This window comes from Triticum aestivum, chromosome 5B (assembly GCF_018294505.1).
Source record: "Triticum aestivum cultivar Chinese Spring chromosome 5B, IWGSC CS RefSeq v2.1, whole genome shotgun sequence".
Classification (NCBI taxonomy): Eukaryota; Viridiplantae; Streptophyta; class Magnoliopsida; order Poales; family Poaceae; genus Triticum; species Triticum aestivum.
Window position 1 is genome coordinate 210789688 of NC_057807.1, and position 25348 is coordinate 210815035.

Here is a 25348-nt window from a genome sequence, read left to right on the forward strand (position 1 = left end):
GTTTACGAATATTACCCTGCAAAAAGAAAAATCAGTTCGCGAATATTGACACAGACCACGACCTACGATCCACGAACTTCACCGCTGCTTGCCGCCAGAAATCGTGTTCCAGAGACGAGACGACTAGTAGATGAGTAGAGCACGACCCGTGGGTACGCGAAAGGCTGGAACAACGTCAACCACGCAACGCTCCGCCCACGTGGCCCGCGAGCAGTGAGACACCAATTCTACAATCTACACCCAGACAAGGGCACCGGTGCCCCTCCTGACCGGGCAACCACGGGTACACGGCTCCTACATCCAGAGGGGCAAAACCGTCCAGTAAAAAACATTCCGCCCCACCCCGTCTTCTTCTTCCCCAATCTCCAACGCCCTCCTCCTCAGATCAGATCGTGAAAAAGCCCAAACCAAATCCCAAAGCGACAACAGAAAAGCTCGAGCTCGAGCTCTTGCTTGGGTGGACGAGCGAGCAGACCCCGATCCCAGCAGTAGCACCAGGAGGAGGAAGATGTCGTCGGTGTTCAGCGGCGATGAGACCGCCCCCTTCTTCGGCTTTCTCGGCGCCGCCGCGGCACTCGTCTTCTCATGTACGCCCTCTCCCATCTCTCTCAAACTTGCCAGCCTTTGTGTAGCTTACATATGTTTGCGGGAATAAGATTGGAGCTCTGATCCGCCCGGATCGGCGGAGCGTTGTCCCTTCTAGCGCGCTGGTCCTTCGATTCCGTAGATTCGATTCGTTTAGCACGCGAGACGAAGCGCGCGCTTTGGTCCTGGGTTAGTCCCTGCGATCGTTGACGAGATCTCTCCGTGACCCATCCTTGCAGGTATGGGGGCGGCCTACGGGACGGCCAAGAGCGGCGTCGGCGTGGCGTCCATGGGAGTCATGCGCCCGGAGCTCGTCATGAAGTCCATCGTGCCCGTTGTCATGGCTGGAGTGCTCGGTATCTACGGGCTTATCATCGCCGTCATCATCAGTACCGGGATCAACCCCAAGGCCAAGCCCTACTACCTCTTCGACGGCTACGCCCACCTCTCGTCCGGGCTCGCCTGTGGCCTTGCCGGCCTTGCTGCTGGCATGGCCATCGGCATTGTTGGTGATGCTGGAGTCAGGTAAGCTCAATTTATCATCTCTTATTGTGTTATGCGCACTGATTTTGCTGCTATGTTGGTTTGTTGATGACTAATTTGCATTGTTAATGCACATGCCTCACGCCTGTGCCTACATAGTAGTAGCTAGCAGGCGCATGTGCTGCATTTGAAGGAATGCATTTAGGTGGATGGTTCTGACCCAATTTCATTGGCCTGATTCTGTTTGAGATTCGAATCTCTGTAGGCTCGCTGTTCAAGTTTCATTATTTGGTTGTCTCAATATACTCCAATATAGCCTTAACAGAAGTAAATTTCAGTTACAGCATGGATCATTCTCTACACAAATCCACTTAGGTTGTTTATGACTAGACTAACAATTCATCAATAAGCTGAAATCTGAGGATGAACATATACGAGCTCTTATTATTACTACACTTCTCTCTAGGCATGATATGCTTGTTGTACCAATTATCTTAGGAAACAATCTTGACATATAGAAAAATGACACTGGCAATTTATTCCCTCACCTACGTACTATAGACGATGAGCCTTTGTTATGTCAATTACTTCTTTCACCATGAATTTTGTGTAAGTCGGTCTATTATGGTGGATTTACTTTATATATGCTGCTCACCAGACAAAAACATTTTTCAGTGGAACCGCCTTTGTGGACTTATGAATTATGATACTCTTTGAACTGTATACTTTGTATTTGTTCTGGTCTTTGTAGTTTATTAGTTAGTGTGATGTCCTATATGTTTAGTTAGTAGTATGATTCTCTCTGCTTGTTAAGTTTTGGCAATATGTATGCATACTGCTATCTGTAAATGAAACTCCCAAACTTGTAACTAAGCTACGCTGATTCTAATAACTTGTTAAGGGTTTAGTATTTGTCAATGTTATAGTTAGCTCTTTCCTTTCTACTGGTTTGTTGCTCCCTGGGTAAGACCTGATAATTGCTAAGTACTCCCTCCGTCCCCAAATACTTGTCGGAGAAATGGATGAAAATGAGTGTATCTAGGACTAAATTGCGTCTAGATACATCCATTCATCCGACAAGTATTTTCGGACGGAGGGAGTACAAGATTATGCAATTTAAATCTGTTACCTTCTATATACTGTTGATTTGACATGCGTGCCTTACCATCGGAGGATCAATTGGAACTTGCCTAAATTGTACCCCGTTCTGATCAAACATCATTGTCTGCAGGGCAAATGCTCAGCAGCCCAAGCTGTTTGTCGGCATGATCCTCATCCTCATCTTCGCAGAGGCGCTCGCTCTCTACGGTCTCATTGTCGGCATCATCCTGTCATCCCGAGCTGGCCAGTCTCGTGCCGATTAGGCATGTTCCACACACGCGGCCCTGTGTGCCCTCTTGTTTTATATTATTCAGACAGCAAACTGAGCTCTAGAGGTTATCATGTCTAGTTTTCATTCTTCTGTTTGGTGGAGAAAAAAACATCTGTAGCCAGGGGAGCTTTGCCCTTGATGTACCATTCTTTTTCCGTCAGGATGCTGGGTGGGGGTTGATGCTTATTTGTGCACAGTTATTTACCTTTTGGGTCTGGCTGGACGGTGTAATCTGGTGAATAAGCGAGAACTTGCAATGCAATTGAGTTTTGTCCATTCATCCCACAATATCCTTTCTTGTGTATTATCCTTTTCGCAAAGGAGAAGTACACATGGTTTGAAACTAGAACACCAGAACGGCCCCCTTTGGTTCAAAAGTGATTTGTAGGATTAAATTCTATAGGATTTTTTAATGATTTGTTTTTGTACTATCCTACCGAGGAACCATCCAAAATTCTATTGTTTCTCTATTGATGCCACCAAAGTTCCTTACAAATTTAAAATCCTTTGAATTCCTTTGATTCATAGGGTAGTAATATCATAGGGATAGGAAACTTGTAAACATAAGATGCCATGCATCTCAAATCCTATGAATAGAAAATGATATGTCCTTGCTAATGTTTATTTTTCTATGAAATATGGAGATAGAGAATTCCTTAATGAGAATTTGATTTGTATTCCTACGAACAGTAAACAAAATTTTTCTATAGAAATTCTATCCTACAAAATTCCTCCAAATCAAAGGAGGTCTGAATCCTTCGCCGCTGCGATGTACTAGACGGAATGGTGTGCTCCGCTACGCTCAAATATAGTGGCGTTTGAACCCACGTGGATCTTTGGCGTTTGATACCCACGCGGATCTTTGGGTGCCAATGCACCTGAACTGTAAAATAATTTAGAAAGTTTTAGAAGTCAAAAATTCTGAATTATTTTGGAATCAAACATCATCAGGTGTTACGCTCGTGTGAAAAGTTTCAAGAATTACTTTTCACACAAGTGTATGTTCATGTTTGATTCTTGAGAATTACTTTTCACACATGTAATACCTGATCATGTCTGATTCCAAATACTTCAAGATTATTTTGACTTTTCTAAATTGATATACCAATATAAAATGATAAGGGATATATCCAATTGATCTCGGCCATCAATTCAGGTCAATTCAGTGACCTAGATTGCTCCAATAACGAACCCTCAACGTGTTTAACATGCAATTAATATCATATCAAATATAGCACATAAATAATAGAGGTAATATCACTTGTAGTCACTAAACTTGTGTCGACAGTTTAGTGCTAGATCTTTGAAAATACGTTTTTTCGGTCATACAACTTGTCATTTGGTTCAAATACAGTCACTCTGTTCCAGTGCATGCGTATCCAGCATGCATGGGTCCACTGTCAGCGACCTGCACTGTTTCAAGGTGACACGTGCGCGACTTTTTTTGCCCAAACCCCCCTTGAATCTTGTCTATTTGTGGCCGCCGCGTGTCTCCTAACCGCTTCATCTCCTGACCATTCTGAGGCAGACACGGAGGCATCAGAGGCGGTGCGTCACGGCGGCCGTCGTCGGAGGAGATGGACGACCTGCGTCGTCGACGTCCGGGTGAAGCAGGGCCGTCATATGGTTAGTCTCTCTCTTCTTTGTCTCGTTTCTCTCCTCTGCTCTCGTTGTCTTTTCTGTGCCGCCTATCGCCAGGGTAGGGTTCCTGTATGCTGGCGCGATCACAATTAATTCATTCACATATGCATTGTGAGTAAACGAATTTTGCTGTATGCATTACATTTGTAGGATCTAGTTCTCATGTTTGGCAATTCAAGCTAGGTTTTTTTTGGGGGGGGGGGGGGGGGGGGGGGGGGTTAAGAACGGGGAAGCTTTATGTGTGAAAAAGTAAGATCAAAACAACAAATCAATCGTTTTAGGCACAGATTCGCTAAGATGTTCGTTGATCAAATTGTTTAGTAAGGTTGGGGTTCCAGATGTTTATTGAATTTTTGTTAAACTGCATACACTTAATATGTTTGCTAATTCAGTTAACTGAATATCCTGCACATTATGTGACTGAATTTTTTAACTTCAAATGTTATCTGCACATTATGTGTTGTATTGGCAAGTGATAATTATTTGTTTTATTGGTACTTAACTGAATTTCTTATCTGCGGCAGTGTTAACTGAATTTGGGCACTTGTTAACTGAATTTGTGCGTAGAACATGGTGATTGAATTTGTGCAGTGGACATGCTATATTCAAAGCTGCTCTTTGTTCTCTTTTTATGATAACTCTGTTTTCACTTACAAGATGTTTGTGTTACAATTCTTAAAATAGATTTTTTTTGCATATCCAGCTCCTATGTACAGACGACATACATGATTTCCTCTCTCTGTGGTTTAGATGACCAAGTGATGAAGTTCATGAATGATCTTTTCTTTGGCATATGTCTGGTTCATGATGATGGTCACTGTGTGCACAAAGTTCATTGTTAAATTCAGTACAAGCATGTACTGCATCTCTGTTGTAATATTCAGTAGTGAGCTGCATTATTTGTGATAATTTCATGGTTAAATTCAGTACAAAAACGTACTGCATTTTGTATGTAAAATTCAGTATAGATCTGTATTACAGTTTCATCCAAAAATTCAGTACAGAGCTGTGTTGTAGTTTCATCCAAAAATTCAGTACAGAGATGTAAAATGCAGTACTTCCAAAAAACATAGTAGCATGGGATTGGAACCCAAGGCACCTTGTAGCCAGTTGAATAGTGAGAGGATTCAGCTCAGTTCTGTCCACCTACCTCTTTTGTTGCGATGTCTATTATCTCCCTCCTCTGCTCCAGTGCCCGTACGCTTGACAGACAAAGACACGCAGCGGCCAAATAAACAAGATTCGAGGGGGGTTTGGGCAAAAAATCCATGCGCGTGTTGCCCCGAAACAGTGCAGGTCGCTGACAGTGGACCCATGCATGCTGAATACGCACGTGCTGAAACAAAATGACTGTATTTGAACCAAATTGACAAGTTGTATGACCAAAAAACCGTATTTTCAAAGATCTAGCACTAAACTGCACATTCGACGCAAGTTTAGTGACTAGTAGTGATATTACCTCATGCCTAATATTCACATGCAACTAATATACTGCCTAATATAAATATGCAATTGCACTTACACGTTTACTAGTCTATAGCAACAACCGACAGTTAGGCGACTTATCACCATTCCGAAATCCTTCCCGACAATGAGAGGAGACTATGCATACATGGTACGACAACTCTTTTGAGGGTGTATTCCCATCAACTAGCAACTAGATTCATCATGAAAATGTTAAAACTTATGTCATGTTTGGTAGGCTGCATGAGGCCTATACAGGCTCCCGGAACCAAATTTGACCTGTTTGAATCCGTGCTTTTATTGTTAGGCCTACATGACATGAAACTGAAAGCATCGATGGGCCTGACTCTGGAGGGACAACCGAATCACTCGTTTTCAGCGAGCCAAGCCCGCGTAATGCAAGCGACTGCACGTGACTACGGACGGTGGACGCGCAGGGTCACGCGAGAGACGTCATGTTATGCGGCCATAAATCCTCTCACCGCCCACTCCCCTCCCTACCTCTCCACTCTCTCACCGATGGCGGTGACCAGCAAGTGACTTGCACGCGCAGGGTCACTCGAGAGACGTCGCGTTGTTTCCCGATGCGGCCATAAATCCTCTCACCGCCCACTCCCCCCTCTCTCCGTTCTCTCGCCGACAACGATGACCATCGTAGGAGGCAAGATCTGGATGACGAACATCGGCTTCATCACTTCTCCGCCACGCCTTCGTCAATGGCGGTAAGACATCTCTCCAAGCATTCGTAGGGATCGATGTAGGCATCGACATACCCATCGATTAAACTTCACGCATCAATTAAACAGAGAGAGAGAGAGAGAGATCAATTTAGGCATCGATTAAGCAGAGAGAGATCGATTTAGGCATCGATTAAACAGAGAGATCGATTTAGTCATCAATTTAGGGCTTGTTCGATTAGTCCGTACAAGAGGTTGGGAAGAATTTTGACTAAAGGGGGATTAAATCAATGTCAATCCCCTTAAATCCCTTGATTTTGACTAGCACCGGCTTCATCATCGATTCATCACCTCTCCGCCACGCCTTCGTCAATGGCGATAAGGCATCTCTCTGTGCCTTCACAGGGATCGATCTAGGCATCGATTTACCCATCGATTAAATGGAGAAAGATCGATGTAGGCATCGATTAAATGGAGAAAGATCGATTTAGGCATCGATTAAACATAGCGAGATCGATTTAGGCATCGATTAGTCCGCACAAGGGGATTGGAAATGATTTTGACTAAAAGAGGGTTAAAATCCATGAGAATCCCCTTAAATCACTTGATTTTGACTAGCATCGGCTTCATCATCGATTCGTCATCTCTTCGCCACACTTTCGTCAATGGTGGTAAGCCATCTCTCCATGCTTTCGCAAGGATTGGTGTAGGCATCTAATTACCCATCGATTAAACGGAGAGAGATCGATTTAGGTATCGACTAAACGGAGAAAGATTAATTTAGGCATCAATTAAACCAAGAGAGATAGGTGTAGGCATCAGTTAAACAGAGAGAGATAGATCTAGTCATCGATTTAGGACTTGTTCGATTAGTCCGCACAAGGGGGGAGGGAAGGATTTCGACTAAAAGGGGGTTAAATGAATGACAATCCCCTTAAATCCCTTGATTTTGACTATGCGCGATGGGCCTGGAGGCACCTCGAGCGGCGGTAGCTTTGACGCTGGTAGTCGTTGACATAGTGCCTTTGGCTCAGTCATGCATCAGCGTCTTCATCTCCGTCGCCTGCAAGAGCACAACTTCTGCCTCCTAGGTAGTCGCCGCGTGAGCACCCAAGGAGCATTGTCGTCTATCCATGGCCGGTGGGTAAGGGGGTGATAGAGCGGTGGTGAGAAAGAAAGAGGTGGAGAGAGAGAGAGAGAGAGAGAGAGAGAGAGAGAGAGTTGTGGAAGAGGAGATGGTCGAAGAGTGAGAGTGACAGAGAGATGAGTGGAAGATGAAGTGGAATGCGATGGTAGATAAATGGGGGCTTTGGAAGTTGAAGTGATAGTGAGAGAGAGAGAGGGGGCCGGGATAGATTGCGATAGGTGAGTGAGGATGAAAATATGGTAGTGAGAGAGAGGTGGTGAGAAAGAGAGAGGTGGAGAGATATAGTTGTGGAAGAGGAGGTGGTCGAAGAGTGACAAAGAGATGAGTGGAAGATGAAGTGGAATGCGATGGTACATAAATGGGGGCTTCAGAAGTTGAAGTGGTAGTGAGAGAGAGAGGGGAAGGGGGGGGTGTGATTGCGATAGGTGAGTGAGGATGAAAATATGCTCTTGGTCTTTTAATCCATTGATCTTGTTCATTTGTTTGATCTGCTAGCATGGTAACTCCGTTAATCTTGTTCGTTTGTGTTTAATGAAGTGCTCTGCCGAGGAGCTCTTTTACGGTACCCTGTGACAAATATGGGCCGTCCAATCGTGAAATCTAACAATGGCAACCGAAGGATACTGCTCAAATTTGCCAATGAAATCACGAGCAGTATAGCTTGCATTGCTTGGCTCTCGTCCTCCAGTATGGACGAGACTTGCCTGCTCCCTTCCCATGCTCCCATCCGTGCTCCCGCGTACGTGGCTTGATTTGATTGGAGGAAAATAAGACCCGACCCCACCCCCTGAAAATCAGGGGGGAGATGATTAGATTAGAAAAAAAAAAGAGAAAAGGACAACCGTAGGATGAAGTGGGAGCACGGATGGGAGCATGAAAAGGGAGCAGGCAAGCTGGATCCCTCCAGTATACATATCGTAAGGGTATTTTGGATAGAAAAAGTTTATGCCGGTCCGCCAGGCGAAGGCCATCTATGGCGGATCAAGAGGCTGCAGAGCTAGGCCTCTCTTCCTCGCCATCTATGTTGCGTTGTACTCTCCAGTCTCTCCCTCCCTCCCTCCTCCTCTTCCTCCCGCCGCGAGGAGCTCGAGGAGGACTCGCCGCCCAGGACGCCACGCCACTACTCCCCAGGGACCTGACGTGTTTCAGGACCGGTCGGCGCTCACCCGTGACTGCTCTTGCCTCGTCTTCGTCTCCATGGAGGTCCCTGCCGGCGTCCCGTCGGAGCTGTGCACCCGTCTACTCCGGCGACCTCCCCTCCGGCAGCGCGTGCAGCCTCAACCCGGCTTGACCACCGCCTCCTCTCCAGGCGAGAACGGCTGGTCTGATCAAGCTGTAGGACCTCCGAACCCACGTCCAGGAATTCTGGACATCCGATGGCTTCCAAGTTCCAACAAACGGTACAGCCGCCCGGTTGGGCTGGGCAGACGAGACCATGGCTCCCTTAATTTTTAAACAGAGAATGTCTATCCTATCCTCAGAAATTCAATGGTCAGATTTTAATATACTGCTCCCTCCCCTGTCAGCAGTACAGGGTACTGTAAAAACGGTCCTGCCGAGAAGCTTATCCTCGGCAGTGCTGCTTCGGACAAGGAGGTAGCCTCAGCCAACTGCTCGAACGGCAAGGCGGTGGTCGATGGCAACGCCCCCAAGAGGCCCCACAATTACCACCATTTCCATTACAACTTAGGCCCAAGTAACTTCTGCAAGATCATTCTTGCACCTATGTTGGAGTACCTGTCAATACCCACTGACTTCATCAAGCACATGACCACCATCGCACCAGAACTCGTTCTGATGACGAACACGGGCTATGCCGAGAGTATCACGGTCCAGGTGGTCAACGGCAGGATCACCCTTGAAGGATGGCGCCCCCTCGTCGTAGCTCACCAGCTGAAGATCAGGACCTCGTCACCTACAAGGTGCTGAGTCCCGATAGCTTCAAGGTGATCGCCTTCCACATCAACGGTGTCGAGGGGGTGGCCAAGTCCATTCTTTAATCCGCAATGCATGAAACACCCAGTTCTGCAGCTCAAGAATCAAACCCATAATACGCCCTGATATAAAAAGAAAGCCACAATGTCACCCCCCCCCCCCCCCCCCCCCCCAAAACACATTTGGCTGCTAGAAATTGGAAGCCAAACAAACCCCCGATGCCTTCACACACCTGTGGCCACGATAAACTTGAAAAACAAACAAATCCAGAAACATTTTTGGCTGATGCAGATTCGGAATGACAGATTAACCCAGATTAGGATCATCTCCACCTTGGGGGATTGCGCCAACACATTGTCACAGGAATTTCTCAGTCTACTGCAACTCTCATGTCCCCCCTATGGATGTGCATTTGTGCCAAAAGAAAATCTTCAGGGAGAGCAGCAGCTTCCAAATCTTAGGAAGCATGCAGAATGTAAAAGGCGGGTGATATGTTTGTGCCTTTGGTGTGTGTGGCCGGAAGCAGCATCAGAAAGCACAAGCATCATCTTGCCCAATCTGGAGCTCCAGAAACGGGAGGTTTGAGCAATCTAGGTTAACAAGCTACGCAGCCATCTTGCCAAATATCTGATGCTTCTGCCAAACTATGCACATCTGTCTTCTCAATGCACATTCCATAAACTGGTTCATGCCCACTAATTTTCCGTTGGAGTCATGAAAAGAAAAAAGGGAAAAAAATTACCAGAAACGGAACTCGAAAATCCTCCACCTAAATGGTTGAATTCACAGAACTGGTTTGATCACTGCTAGGGCCTGTGCAGTGGCCTTCAGTGATTGAAAGTTTAAAATTTCCAAGCATCAGTATCTGAACAAACGAAGTAAAAAGGATCAGTATCTCATCTCAGCTGAATTATTCTTCATAGGCTAGCTAATCGCAAAATCTTCACTCTCTACGATGAGTGGTGCCGACGGCCCGTCGAGCAGCAGCGAGTCCAGTGAGCTCGGCACGTTGATTGGGTTGTCGGTGTAGCCCGGTGCGTCGGTCGGATCCTCACTGGCAAGACCTGCCGTGCTGGTGGTCGGGAGCTCGTCGCGGATTGGGGGCAGGTTGGTGACGCTGTCGGCAGGCAGCGGTGATGGATGCTCGTCGTTGCTTTGCCTGGTCCGATGCAACTGGAGCACCTTGCGGTGGGAATTGGCATGCTTTGTTGGCACAAATGTAGGGCTCGCCATGGGCCGGTACTCCGGCAGTAGCCTCCCCTGCCTGTACCGCACGCCGCACGCGTTGCACAGCGTGGCTCGCCCCTTTGGCCCCTCCCTCCACTGCGGCGTCTCTGACGACCCACAGTGCTGGCACCTCTTCCCCTTATTTGCCGGCCATGGCGCCGAAGGGGCTTCGCTTCTCGACCGCCTCCTCTTCTTCTTTTTTGAAGGCTTTCTTGGCAGGTGCACGGACGGAGGCGCCTCAGGTTCCCAGATGGGACTCTCTGGCGGGGAGTTGATGACTGGGCTCTCCTGCCGGGAATCCGTCACTGAGCACTCTGCTGGACGGCACTCCGGCAGCAACCTCCCTTTCTTGTACCGCATGCCGCAGGCGGTGCAGACCTCCCTCCGCCTCATCGACCCTTCTATCCACAAAGGCGGCTCCGACGACCCGCAGTGCAAGCAGCTCGTCCCCGGCCGTGGCGCTGGTGCGGCTTCTGTCCTGGGAGGCATCCTCTCCGTGGCCGACTTTCTGACCAGGTAGATGGCCCCAGGCACCTCGGGCTCCCAGATCGGATTCTCCAGCGGCGAATCGACGATTGGGCTTGCCACCGGAAGGTGCTCCGGCAGCGTCCCGTTCTTACTGTACCAGACTCCGCAGGCGTTGCAGAGGGTACCCCGCCCCATCGGCCCTGACCTCCGCTGCGGCGTCTCCACCGCCTTGCAGTGCAGGCACCTCTTCAATCTCTTGGGCGGCTTATCGGCCGTGCCTGGATCGAGAGACGGAGCCACCTGCACGCGCTGGGGGCGGGGGAACCTTCTCCCCTCCTCTTCGTTTGCCGGGTCCCCAGCCGGCGGCAGCGGCTGGATGAAGGGGATCCTGAGTGACCACCAGGCCGACGGGACGTTGCGGGGGAGGTAGCTGCGCGCCTTCCGCGGGACGGCGGCCTCCAGGCGGGAGACGACGGCGGGGAGCGCCGTTGCGGGGAGAGCGAGGACGGACAGGAGTAGGGGCTCCGTGCCGCCATCCTCCTTTCCCCCAGCGCCGCCGCCTCCGGCCATGTCGCGGGTCGCCTCAGATCGCCGGAATCTTGGACACCTCCCCCTCCCTAATCCTGGTGGCTGCTCAGCTAAAAAAATACTATCTTTAGGTCACCGTGTGAAAGATGTAGATCGACCCGCCGACCCACCAAAGGTAAAGAAAGATAAGCCGGTACTTGTACCTCTCCTCTCTCGCCTTCCTCCGCCGTCGCCATGGACGGCGGCTGCGACCGTGCGGCGGCAGCAGATGACAGGATGACAGACAGAAGACGATCTGCCCGGGGGCGTGACTGCCAGCTTCTGTGACCGGACAACCTAGTAGTGTCTAGAGTCGGAGGCTCGGCCACGCTACGACTGAATATTTCCCGACTGCAGACGCGCATGCACACGCACGCCGCAACCAACCATACATCCACCGCCATTTGCTTACCTGCATTGAAACGTGTCCACACTGTACATTATTACAGTACAAGGCAAGGCATACCACTTTGGATATGTTGCAAAATAAACCCAGAAGATAGAGCTAACAGAAAACTAGGAGTTCCAAGGGAGTGAAGCAAAGGCGAAAGGAAATGTTTACGAGCCTTCTTTGATCCTCTGGGCAAGCAGAGTGAGATCTTCTTGAAGTTTGGCAACCCAGTAGTTGATATCTACATTGATTTTCGAAAACACTATAAATCTAACGTCAAATTTATAGTCTCCCGATGTAACGCTTCGGCTACAACACCGGCTTCTCCTCGCTATCGTTGAAACACGAATAATGCAGGTAGTGTTGCCACGTCATACAATCTGCCCGAAATATCCTCGGCGGAACGACCCACTCATTACGCACGAACGGTCCTATTTCCCCTCTCCTTTCCTTATCCACTCCCTTCACCGATAGTGAGGAGAAGTCGGTGGCGAGGAGCAACCCACCACCAACAATCGTCGAAAGAAGTGCGGCTCGCCGGGAGGAGAAATCGGTGGCGAGGAGCAACCCCGCCACCACCAGTCGGCGGTGGGGCTTGCGACTCGCGGGGAAGGGGATACTGGTGGCGAGGAGCAGCCCCACCACCACCAACCCTCGGCGGGGGGTGCAGCGAGGAGCATCCTTCGACGCTGGGTGGCTGCTGGGGGCGGGTAGTGACGGAGTCAAATCCGGCAGATCTCGCGTAGGGGCCCCCGAACTAAGGTTCTTGAGACGATGGTAACAAGGACACAAGTTTTCACCTAGGTTCGGGCTCTCCGGAGAGATAAAACCTGCGTCCTACTTGTGTTTTATTGCTTTTGAGTGGAGTACAAAGTACATATGATCTACCTCAGACGCGTTGTGTCCTTTGCGAGCCTTGCCTTTCGGTTTATATAGGTATCGGAGGGTTTAGGGTTACATCTAAGCTAGCTATGTACAAAGAGGATGAGTTGTGGACGACTTCTAACATCTTGGAGTACACGACAAGTCTTCAGGAGCCTTCCCTTCATACGCCATGGGTCGTTTTCGTCATGGCCCACTAGCGGAACGACATAGGGGTCCTCGGCCCGGCCCAACAGATCGGGATATAGCGTGTTGAGAACCCCCCCCCCCCCCAGCCGGGCACTGTCAGTAGGCCCCGAACCGGTCTTCAAGTCTAGACACACTTTGTCCATCTAAACTATTCTTCTTCTTGGGTCGTCAGTCTTCAAACAGGTTCAATGAATCTTCCTTTCGAAGGCAAGCATGGCTTATCAGATTAAATCTGAGGTGTCTAGGGCCATCTCAGCTCTCGACAAGTATCTTGCCTTATCCATGATGCAAGCATGTCAGATAATGTTCCCATGTAGTCATTCTTAGCTGCAAAGAATTCTCGTGCTCGATTTGGGCTCACGATCTGGCCTACCTCTAACATCACAATCCAATCAATCTGCGAGCCTACATGTCATCTCCGTTCCCCATAGTTAACATAATGTGTGGACGTGGGTTAGGGCCCCACCGTGCCGAAGAAGAGAGGAGAAGGTTCTCCCGCCTCGGCGTGTGCGGGTGGCCCTGTTTGTCAATCCAAGCATGACCGAAAAGCGGCCTAAGAGGTTGAGGAGGTGCCTACACTACAAGGCGGCGGAGATGCCGCAATGAAGGTCAGGGTCGATGGGGCGGGATATCCTCTGCAACGCCTACTGGGTCTAGTACAGTAAGACTGAGACGCTACCGGAGCACCATCCGGTAGCAAGCCCAATCGTCGATTCGCCACTGGGGAGCTCGATGTGGGAGCCCAAGGTGCATAGGGCTATTTACCTCATTAGAAAGTCGTCCCAGCAGAGGAGGCTTCCTGAGGGAGTCCTGGACTAGGGGGTGTCCGGACAGCCGGACTATCATCGTGAGCCGGACTCCAAGACTATGAAGATACAAGATTGAAGACTTCGTCCCGTGTCCGGATGGGACTTTCCTTGGCGTGGAAGGCAAGCTTGGCGATACGGATATGTAGATCTCCTACCATTGTAACCGACTCTGTGTAACCCTAGCCCTCTCCGGTGTCTATATAAACCGGAGGGTTTTAGTCCGTAGGACGAACAACCATTACAACAATCATACCATAGGCTAGCTTCTAGGGTTTAGCCTCCTTGATCTCGTGGTAGATCCACTCTTGTACTACCCATATCATCAATATCAATCAAGCAGGAGTAGGGTTTTACCTCCATCGAGAGGGCCCGAACCTGGGTAAAAACATCGTGTCCCTTGTCTCCTGTTACCATCCGCCTAGACGCACAGTTCGGGACCCCCTACCCGAGATCCGTCGGTTTTGACACCGACATTGGTGCTTTCATTGAGAGTTCCTCTGTGCCGTCACCGATAGGAAGGATGCCTCTTCCCGTATTCAAGGATGGTATCTTCGCCAAAGGAGCCTTGGCCGCCGGCCAAACTATCCGGCTAGGTGGTTTTCTCATGACCGCCTGTCCGGCCACCGCTTCGACAATGACCTCTCAGGTCGTCAAAAGCAATCTTCACGTCAGCTCGGAATTCGCCGAGCGGCTGGATCCAATAGAGCTCTCGTCCGTAAACGAGCTCTTGGATCGCATCGCCGCCCTGGGAGTCGCTACAGACTACAATCAGATTGGGCTTAAAACCGATCTGAGAGAGATTAACTCTCCCCAGGTTACCCACCACGTTGTAGTGGTAGAGGAACAACGCGGTGACTCTTCTCCTGTATTGAAAACTAGTCATGTCCGGGCTCCCGAACCCTCCATGCCGGATTCCCGCGGAGGGGCGGACTGCGATCAAGCACTGAACCTAAAGTCATGCATCGGACCGGACTCGTTGGACAACGTTCCACTTTCCAAGCTTCCGAATTCGGAAACTTCTCGGCCCTTGAGCCTTGAGATGGGTAGGGTTCCTAACTCAATTCCACCCACCCACTCAGACATATGCGATCTATCCCTAATCCGGCAAGAGCCTGCTGAAACAGTACATCATTACTGGGCCAGATTCCTCCTGGTTATGGACAGGATAAAGGACTGCCGAGAGGAAGACGCAATCTCAACTTTTTGCAATAATTGCACGGACGAGGGAATCTTGAACGCCGTCAGCCGTCGTGAAATCACACGCTTCGCTGACTTGGCATCCATAATATGAAAGTACTGTGCGACGGAGAGTTTCCGGAAAACCGAAAATAAGTTTTGGGACAATCAGGCCTCGAATACAACCCTAGTCCGCAATAAAAGGGTGCATTACACTCAGGCACCAGGCACAAAAACCAAAAAGCAAAAACCCCATAAAGGGCACGGAACCATACTGGAGGGATGGCTTAGCGGACCCTGTAAAATTCACAGTACAGAGGGCGCCACCCCAACACATAGCCTTCGAGCATGTTGGATATTACGGCAGGTGGCCAAAAGTGGCGAGGAGCTTCTAGCCCCGGAATACCACTCCAACAATACCGGTACGGTATCAACAGTCTTCGAGACTTTCACACCAAATAACATGCGGAAACGAACAATCCGCAGCCTCGCCAAAGTCTACCAAGTAGCAACAACAAATCCTTGGAGCGACACGGCCATCACCTTCAGCGCCAGCGATGAACCTAAATTCCGAACAGCTCAAGCACCAGCCGCATTGGTTCTTAGTCCAATAGTGGACGACTTTCGACTCACCAAGGTACTCATGGACGGCGGCAGCGGATTAAACCTCATCTACGAGGAAACTATTCAAAAAATGGAAATAGACTGGAGCCGCATTGAGCGAAGCAGCACAACCTTCAGAGGAATAATCCCTAGCCGGGAAGCGCGCTGCACCGGAAAAATCACACTTGATGTGGTGTTCGGCTCACCGGACAATTATAGGTCCGAAGAAGTCACGTTCCAAGTGGCCCCGTTCAGCAGCGGATATCACGCTATATTAGGACGAGAGGCATTCACAATTTTTCAAGTCGTACCCCATTACGGGTACATGAAGCTCAAAATGCCTGGGCCCAGCGGAATAATCACTCTCGTTAGTGATCCGGACACAGCACTCCGCGCCGAAAACAAGACAGCCGCATTAGCCCTGGAGGCACTATCTGAAGCCCTAGCGGCAGAAGAACTCACCTCGCTACGCTCTACGGTGAATAGGGACGATGTGATACTCGATAAGAGATCCAAGTCCACCTCCTTTAAACCAACGGACGAAATAGTAAAATTCCAGGTCCATCCAACGGACCCGACAAAGACGGCCTCCATCGGGGCGCAGTTGAACCCTGATGTAGACGCCGCACTGCGTGAATTCCTTCGGGAAAATTGGGACATTTTCGCCTGGCACCCTTCAGATATGCCGGGAATCCCACGCAGATTGGCAGAGCATAGCCTAAATATCCTAAAAGGATTCAAGCCAGTCAAACAGGCTCTTCGACGATTTTCCGAACCCAAAAGACAAGCAATGGGAGAAGAACTAGCCAAACTATTGGAAGCCGGATTCATCAGAGATATTAAACATCCGGACTGGCTAGCAAACCTGGCAATGGTACCAAAGAAGGACAAATCCTGGTGCCTATGTGTCGACTTTAAAGACCTCAACAAGGCCTGCCCAAAGGATCCCTTCCCCCTCCCCCGCATCGACCAAATAATCGATGCTACCGCAGGGCATGATTCATTGTGCTTCCTGGACGCATACTCCGGCTACCATCAAATCAAGATGGCGGAAGCAGACCAAGCCGCAATGGCATTCATTACTCCATACGGACCATTCTGCTTCAACACGATGCCCTTCGGACTTAAAAACGCCGGCGCAACATATCAGCGCATGATTCAGACATGTCTGGCTACCCAGATCGGCAAAACAGTAGAGGCATACGTAGACGATGTAGTCGTCAAAACCAAACACATCGAAACTCTAGTAGACGATTTGAGGCTCACATTCGACAACCTCCGAGCATATGACATCAAGCTGAATCCGGAAAAATGCGTTTTTGGCATACCAGCCGGAAAGCTCCTGGGCTTCATTGTATCCGGTAGAGGAATTGAAGCAAACCCGGCCAAGATCCGAGCTCTTTCACAGCTGGATATTCCAAAAGACCTCAAACAGATCCAAAAATTGACTAGATGCATGGCGGCTCTAAGCCGCTTTATCTCCCGTTTGGGAGAAAAGGCATTGCCCCTCTATCGCCTCCTCAGACGCACCGAACACTTCGAGTGGACGGATGCTGCCACTGCCGGACTCGAAGAAATAAAATCCATATTGGCAACAAATCCGGTCCTGGCTGCGCCTAACCTGGGCGAACCAATGTTATTATACATCGCGACAACACATCAAGTTGTAAGCACGGTACTCGTCGTAGAACGAGAGACAGAAGGGCATAAATTCCCTCTTCAAAAACCAGTGTACTATGTATCCACTGTTTTAACTCCTTGCAAGTCCCGTTACCCGCACTATCAAAAGATAGCGTATGCGGTGTTCATGGCATCCCGGAAGCTCCGGCACTACTTTTAAGAGTGTTCAATAACAATGGCCTCCGAAGTACCCCCTAAATGACATTATAAACAACCGCGACACGACGGGTAGGATTGTAAAATGGGCCATCGAGCTCTTACCATTCGATATAACTTACAAACCTCGGCGAGCTATAAAGTCGCAAGTTTTGGCTGACTTTGTCGCTGAGTGTACTGAAGCCGAACTCCCTAAAGAGTATGGCGCATACTCCAATTGGATTATGCACTTCGACGGCTCCAAAATGTTGGCCGGATTGGGGGCTGGCGTCGTATTGACGTCCCCAACCGGAGACACAGTCCAATACATACTTCAGATAATGTACACGGACTCCAACAATGCAGCCGAGTACGAGGCCCTCTTACATGGCCTCCGGATGGCAATCTCCATGGGCATTCAACGCCTAGAGGTGCGCGGGGACTCAAACCTTGCAATATTACAAGTAAATGGAGGCTTTGACGCCAAGGATCCCAAAATGGCAGCCTATCGTAACGCTGTCCTTAAAATGTCAGCTCGGTTCGAAGGACTTGAATGCCACCACGTAGCCAGGGATAATAACCAAGTGGTCGACGTATTGGCACGCATCGGCGCAAAACGTGACGCTGTCCCTCCAAACATCTTCCTGGAACGGTTGTTTAAGCCATTCGTACTGTGGGAAGAGGAGTCCGGAAATAACAAACCGGAAGCAGCCGCACCAACCGACAAAGAGCAATCTGACATGATCGGCGATTCAGCCGATGAAATAACACCTTCAGCCCACGATATAATGGCAGTAATCGCCCCGTGGACAGAGCCATTCCTAGCCTACTTGCTTAAGCAGGAACTTCTCGAAGACCAAAATGAGGCCCGCTGCATAGTTCGGCGATCCAAAGCCTACAAGGTCCATGAGGGAGAACTCTATAAGAAAAGCATAACCGGAGTCCTTCAAAGGTGTATCTCCGAAGAGGAAGGGCGAAACCTTCTGGCTGAAATTCATGCCGGACTAGGCGGACACCACGCCGCAGCTCGGGCCCTTGTAGGAAAGGCATTCCGTACAGGATTTTATTGGCCGACGGCCCGGGCAGATGCCCAGGACTTAGTCCAAAGATGCGTCGGTTGTCAGCTCTTTGCTAATCAGAGCCACATGCCACCCACCGCCCTCAAAACTATACCCATTACCTGGCCGATCGCGGTCTGGGGGCTTGACATGGTTGGACCCCTTAAAGGGGGAACCCACAAGCAAAGGTACCTATTGGTCATGGTGGATAAATTCACCAAATGGATAGAGGCCAAGCCAGTTAAAACGGCAGAGTCCGGACCAGTGATAGACTTCATATCCGGGGTAGTACACCGTTATGGTGTCCCCCACAGCATCATCACCGATAACGGCACGAACTTCACGGCCGACGAGGTTAAATCATGGTGCAAAAATATGGGCATTAAGCTCGATTACACTTCAGTCTATCATCCTCAAACCAACGGTCAAGTGGAACGAGCAAATGGTCTAATAATGAGCAGCATCAAACCCAGACTAGTGCGGTCCCTTACGAAATCTGACACGCACTAGGTAGAGGATCTAGACTCCGTACTCTGGGGGCTGCGGACAATGCCCAACCGTACTACCGGATTTACACCATTTTTTATGGTATACGGCGCAGAGGTAGTTCTGCCCCGTGACATCATTCATGACTCACCTCGAGTGCGCATGTACGAAGAAAGAGAAGCCAAACTGGATCGGTAGGATAGCTTGGACGCATTGGAGGAAGAACGCAACGTCGCTAAGGCTCGTTCTGCATTCTATCAGCAGCAGGCTCGAAGATATCAAAGCAGAGAAGTACGGGCCAAGACTTACAACGTTGGCGAACTAGTTCTACGCCTGCCGGACAAGAAAAAGGACAAGCTCAAGCCCAAATGGGAAGGCCCCTTCATTATTGATCAAGTCTTGACCGGCGGAGCGTACCGTCTACGAAATGCGTCAGACAACCGACTCGAGCCGAACCCATGGAACGCAGCCCGCCTCCGAAGATTCTATGCCTAGCGCCGGACTAAGAGTTCGTCCCCTTCCCCCATCCAAATTTTTTACACTTCAACTGTCTTTTGTTTCTCTTTTTTCTCTCACCCCTATTCCTCAAAGCCTTAAAAGGCTCACTTGCGCATTGTTCGCACACACTTGACGTGCCATCCGCACTCATTATACCTGGGGGCTTCTTTACCAGAAGCTTAATTATAAGGGCTTCATGCCCAGCACATGTGTCAAACTTCCACATGTACCTTTTATTCACCATTATATGCATCGATATGACTTAAGTTTTGGCCAAGCTGGGTTGCCTGGCTCCTGTGCTTACCCCTACGTTCCCGATTGTTTGGCTAGGAGGTAAAGGGAGCACCTCTGCGATTGCTACTGCCGGGTCAGCCGGATGTGTACCTCAGACTGGGTGAAGCCGAAAGCTAGCGTTCTTAAGGGAATATTCGGTCGGTGACTTGAAAGATGATTTTTTACCTACTTATTTATTTGCCCCCAGATGTTTTTCTGCTCTTTTCGCAGTCCGGACATGCACTTTAGGGCATGCCTCCCATGGAAAGGAACCCTTAACGGAATTATTCTCCCTGGAAGATGTTTCTTACTAACCATGTAATATAACATAACTAGTTGGGCACTTGTCTGATAAAGCACTAATGACCCCTACGCCTGGTCTCCATGCATGCCCCGGTTGTTTTTTAACCGAGAAGGTATTCGGACACACTCTGGACTCTAGGGTCCCGAGGTTGAAGCGAAAAGGTCGACAAAGACAAACAATCTACAATCCGGCTAGAAGGCATTTTACATGTCATTTTAAAATACATTGTTAAATCGATTGACTGTATTCCTCCTCAATCCCGTCTAACAGGCTGTCTAATTTACAGTCCCGTTGGGAAAATTTAGCGGCCAACTCTACTTGGCCGTATACTAAACTCACAGGGATCTCCTTCCCATCAGGCCCCACAGGTCCGACCTCGGCCATGTGGTTGGGATCCGCCTTCTTGTACCACGTCTTCACCATGGCCCAGGCCTCCCTGGCACCTTGGCGGCAGGCCGAAATCTTCCATAAACGGGAGCGCTTCCGCACTCCCTGAAGCTTCTCCGTAAGCTCCCCAAGGCCCTCGGGTAGGGAGAGGGCTGGCCATAAAGCCTGGACGACGCCGCCCATTGCCTGCCGAACTCGTTCGAGCAGTTGCAACAGTTCGGGAAGTTGATCACCCATTGATACGGGCATCTCCTCCGCAGGGCGACCTGTGAGTATACCTACAGACATATTTTGTCAATTGACTTCCTTGCCGAACTCTTCTTTTCAAAGGAGTTCGCTCAAGCACTTACTATAGATGCCGCAATGAAGCCGCTGATTCTCCTTAACGGAGCCAGACAGCTCGGCCCGAACACCTTTCAGCTCTTCCCCAAGCTGGGCGTGGGCATCCTGGAGCTTGTTCCTTTCCTGCTGCACCTTATTCAGCACCCTCTCGCCGACCTTCAACTGGCGCAGTAGTTCTTGCCTATCCGGATCTTGTCCGGCGGCACCTGCAATGTCATTATTAGACTTACACGCACGCCGCACACCACTTATCTTTTTAAAATAATGTGTTACCGGGAGGGGCCCCGGTGTTTCCTCCTGCGGCAGCAAGTGCGGCCTCAAGTTGGGCCTTACACTCTTGCAGCTCCTGAAATAGTTGGGTATTCTTCTTTGTAAGATCCTGCATTTCAAATGATCCTTAAATCAGTTAATATAACTACTTTAAGTCTCGGGGGCTACTGGCATATACAACTATTAAATTCTCTTACCCGTATGTCTTTTACATACTGCTCCGTGGCTCTGGTCAAACCATCTTGAGCAGCACGGAGGTGCGCGTCCCCCGCGTTAAAGGCATTCAACGCCTCAGGGGAGAAACACGCGTCATGAAAAATTGTCCGGCGGCGCCTGTGGTTCATGGCGCTCTCCACCTCAGACTTGGTGGCAGACAGTTGGTCGGTATCCTCCGTTTGAGGAGTATCTGGCTCGCGCCTTGCGCTCGCCTCCCCCTCCAGACCAGGTGCTGGAGCCTGGCTGGTAGAGGTTGGATTGGCAACCCCTACGCCCGCAGTCCGGCGGATGCTTTTTCTCCTACAAAGGTCATGAGCATTCAAACGCTTCCTAGGAATGCTGCTCTAAATAACGAACCATGAGCTATACCTTTGCGGCGACGTTTCGGTCCGCGCCGCGCTCCTCTTCCGCCTACTGGGCCGGACTGACCCTTGTTGGTCAGCCGCCATGGGCTCGGCCTCCCACCTTGAAGGCGCCTCCTGCAAAGCACCATCGTATACGGTGGTCAGAAATGAGCAAGGAAGAAATAATGGTGTCCGGACTTCGGTCGCAATCACCTGGGAAGCCGGATATAGTCCAGGGTAGTCAGCCGTAATGGCGACTAAAGCGTTATCCATGCTGAGCTGGTGGAACACCCCGTTGATTAGCTCCACCTTAATGTTCGGGTCCTCTTCGGAGGCCGAATCCTGGGATCTCTCAGGATCCTCGGGTTGCGGAGCTAGACTAAGCATGCCCTCCACAACCCGACGCAGCTCCTGCGTCGAAAGCATAATATAAGAAACTTAAACTTTGAAAGCATGGGTCGGGCATACAAAGTGCTCGCTTACCCAATGCCGAGGGTTATTCATGGAGAACCCATTCAACGGGGTCGTCTGGAAGAAATCCTCCTTCTCCCCCTTGTATAGGCCGGATAAGATCTTTGCCAGGTCTTCGGCCAATCCCGGCCCTTTGCGGCCGTGGCGTGTGGCATCATCCTCCCCGTTGAAATCCCACATAGGGTGGCCCCTGTATTGCAACGGCTGCACCCCTCGCATAATGCACGTTGCCATGACTCCAATCATGGTCAACCCTGAATGGGCCAGTAACCTTATCCGGCCCATCAAATAATGGACGCTCTTGTCTTCCTCCAGCTGGGGGCTCCGTGGACGCCAGCTAAGGCGTTTCTTCATAGGAGCATTACTGAACTCCGGGAGGCCGATCCGAATAGGGTCCGGTAGCGGAGCGTCTTCTACATAAAACCATTCTGAAGGCCAGTCTTCGGACGCCTTCTTAGGGGTTCCGGATGGATATCCGGTCCCGGCGATGCGCCATATTTCGGCCCCGCCCACTTGATATATGGACTCCTCATGAGAGCGGGGTACAAGGCAGAACAACCTCTTCCACAGCGCGAAATGGGGCTTGACGCCCAAAAATAGCTCGCAAAGAGCTACGTAACCCGCGATATGAGGGATTGAGGCGGGCGTGAGGTGATGGAGCTGGAGTCCGTAGAACTCCAGGAGCCCGCGGAGGAACGAATGTATAGGAAATCCGAGCCCCCTTATCAGATAGGGGACGAAGCATACCCACTCCCCTTTGTTGGGATTTGGGGTAGCCTCCGCTTGCTTCCCACCTTTGTAGGTGGCCAACCCGGCTCGGACCGGAACCATGAAGGCCGGAGGGAGATATCCCTCCGCTTGGAGCGTCACCAGCTCGTTGTGCGGGAAAGAACATCTCCTCCAATCTCCTGGCAGAGGGCTAGGAGCGCGAGAAGAGGAGCCGCGTCGACAGTCCATGATGGAATGGATTTTTGGGTCAGGAGCGCTCCGATGAGTACTCGCGGAAGGAGGATGGTGTGATTTGGATCTGGATTCTTGCCTCTCTTATAGGCAAGTTATTTGCGCAGCTAGGGGGTAAAACATAAAAGATACCCTGGCTTTTCGCATTCGTGCGACACGTGGAAGAAGGCCATTATTGGGCGTGGAAGCCAAGAAGCGCGACATTGATAAGGAAGCCGGACACTGTTCGGCAGGTACATGGAACTTGAAGGAGAACCCGCCTTGCAACGCCGAAGACTACATACGTGCTGGACTTATCGTCATTGAAGACTGGTTCGGGGGCTACTGAGGGAGTCCTGGACTAGGGGGTGTCCGGACAGCCGGACTATCATCGTCAGCCGGACTCCAAGACTATGAAGATACAAGATTGAAGACTTCATCCCGTGTCCGGATGGGACTTTCCTTGGCGTGGAAGGCAAGCTTGGCGATACGGATATGTAGATCTCCTACCATTGTAACCGACTCTGTGTAACCCTAGCCCTCTCCGATGTCTATATAAACCGGAGGGTTTTAGTCCGTAGGACGAACAACCATTACAACAATCATACCATAGGCTAGCTTCTAGGGTTTAGCCTCCTTGATCTCGTGGTAGATCCACTCTTGTACTACCCATATCATCAATATCAATCAAGCAGGAGTAGGGTTTTACCTCCATCGAGAGGGCCCGAACCTGGGTAAAAACATCGTGTCCCTTGTCTCCTGTTACCATCCGCCTAGACGCACAGTTCGGGACCCCCTACCCGAGATCCGCCGGTTTTGACACCGACACTTCCCAGGACAAAAGTCGCGCTAGCGCCACTCCCAGGGACGAGCTGCTTGCACTGCGGGTCGTGGATCCACCTTTGTGGATAAAAGGGTTGATGGGACGAAGGGAGGTCTGCATCGCCTGTGGAATGTGGTACAAGAAGGGGATGCTGCTACAGGAGTGCCATCCAGCAGGGTGGTCAGTGACAGATTCCTATAGGAGCGCCCAAGCATTAACTCCACACTAGAGAGTCCCATTTGGGAGCCTGAGACACCTCCGTCTGTGCACCTGTCGAAAAAGCCTTCGAAGAAGAGAGGAAGCGTCCAAGAAGTGAATCCCCTTCGACGCCATGGCCGACAAATAACGGGAAGAGCTACCTGCACTATGGGTCGTTAGAGATGCTAGGGTTGGGGAGGTGCCAAAGGAGTGAGGCACACGGTGCAACGTGTGCGACGTGCGGTACAGGTAGGGGAGTCTGCTTCCAGAGTATCGTCCCATGGTGAGCCCCATGTTTGTACCATCAAAGAATGCCAATTCCCATCGTAATGTGCTTGAGTTGCACCGGAGCAGGCAAATCAATGATGAGCATCCCCACCGATGCCTGTCGACAGTGTCACCGCTTTGCCCCCAATCCATGACGACCACCCTACAAACATGGCAGGTCTTGCTAGTGAGGACCCACCAACTCACCATGCTACACCGACAACCCAAACAACATGCCGATGTCACTGGAGTCGCTACTCCTCGACGGGCCATCGGCACTGCTCATCGTAGAGAGTGATGATTTTTTGATTAGCTAGCCTGTAAGGAATAATTCAGTTGAGATGAGATACTGATCCTTTTTTACATCATTTCTTCATATACTGATACTTTTTTTACTTTGTTTCTTTAGATAATTATCCATGGTAATTTTAAGTTTTCAATCACTAAAGGCCACTGCACAGGCCCTAGCAATGATCAAACTAGTTGTCGGTGCTAAAACTGGTGGAACTCGGTAGGGGGTCCTGAGCTGGTGGTCTCGACCAGATGGTAGCAGGGGGTAGAGAAAAACACAATGTTTACCCAAGTTTGGGCCCTCTTGAAGAGGTGAAACCCTATGTCCTACTTTATTGTATTGATTGTGGATGGGATACAAAGTACAAGGTGATGTACCTCGAGATCGTATGAGTGAGTTCTAACATGTTCTAGCATGCCTCTATAGGCTAAAACCCTCGGCTTATATAGGCACTGTGGGCTATGTAGGATTACAAATATGTTGGCTACATCTAGGGATAAACATGCCGGTTGTTTGAATATGCCTTGAAGTATGCGCCAAGTCTTCATAGGATTCCATCTTGAGTGCGCCAAGGGCCATGGCTTATGTGGCCCATCCTTTAGTTGTCAGTGGGTCGTCGGCCTGGCCCACGAATGGTAGGCCGACATGGTGAGCATCCCCTAATCCAGGACACCATTAGTAGCCCCTGATGAAAGCACACTTGCTCCCTTGTTGGTTTTGGTAATTAATGTCAACATACATATTGTTGG

At 50.0% G+C, this 25348-nt stretch overlaps 2 protein-coding genes and 1 pseudogene across 3 annotated transcripts; 2 read left to right on the forward strand and 1 right to left on the reverse strand.

Moving 5' to 3' along the window:
* The first annotated feature begins 284 nt into the window (after window positions 1-284).
* LOC123111034 (V-type proton ATPase 16 kDa proteolipid subunit) lies at window positions 285-2720 on the forward strand. The gene is made up of 3 exons (XM_044531711.1): window positions 285-587; window positions 825-1110; window positions 2300-2720. The coding sequence occupies exons 1-3, from the start codon at window positions 509-511 to the stop codon at window positions 2430-2432; spliced, it is 498 nt and encodes a 165-aa protein (XP_044387646.1). The 5' UTR covers window positions 285-508; the 3' UTR covers window positions 2433-2720.
* Window positions 2721-10054: 7334 nt separating this feature from the next.
* Window positions 10055-11970, reverse strand: LOC123111035 (suppressor of ferric uptake 1). 2 transcript variants are annotated; one of them, XM_044531712.1, is made up of 2 exons: window positions 11731-11970; window positions 10055-11629 (listed from the first exon to the last, which is right to left on the reverse strand). In XM_044531712.1, the coding sequence occupies exons 1-2, from the start codon at window positions 11968-11970 to the stop codon at window positions 10229-10231; spliced, it is 1641 nt and encodes a 546-aa protein (XP_044387647.1). In that variant the 3' UTR covers window positions 10055-10228. The 2 variants fall into 2 exon arrangements, with proteins under 2 accessions (XP_044387647.1, XP_044387648.1); XM_044531713.1 differs by having other exon boundaries at window positions 10055-11637; window positions 11731-11870.
* A 1271-nt stretch (window positions 11971-13241) lies between these two features.
* On the forward strand, window positions 13242-24624 carry LOC123114724 (uncharacterized; annotated as a pseudogene).
* Window positions 24625-25348: the final 724 nt, after the last annotated feature.

Excerpts from the sequence above, each read along its gene's own strand:
- LOC123111034 (XM_044531711.1), top strand. The coding sequence starts at position 509 with ATGTCGTCGGTGTTCAGCGGCGATGAGACCGCCCCCTTCTTCGGCTTT. Across the intron at positions 588-824 it reads CGCGGCACTCGTCTTCTCAT|GTATGGGGGCGGCCTACGGG; the intron begins GTACGCCCTCTC and ends CCATCCTTGCAG. Across the intron at positions 1,111-2,299 it reads GTTGGTGATGCTGGAGTCAG|GGCAAATGCTCAGCAGCCCA; the intron begins GTAAGCTCAATT and ends CATTGTCTGCAG.
- LOC123111035 (XM_044531712.1), bottom strand. The coding sequence starts at position 11,970 with ATGGCGGTGGATGTATGGTTGGTTGCGGCGTGCGTGTGCATGCGCGTC. Across the intron at positions 11,630-11,730 it reads AGGAAGGCGAGAGAGGAGAG|CCACCAGGATTAGGGAGGGG; the intron begins GTACAAGTACCG and ends TTAGCTGAGCAG.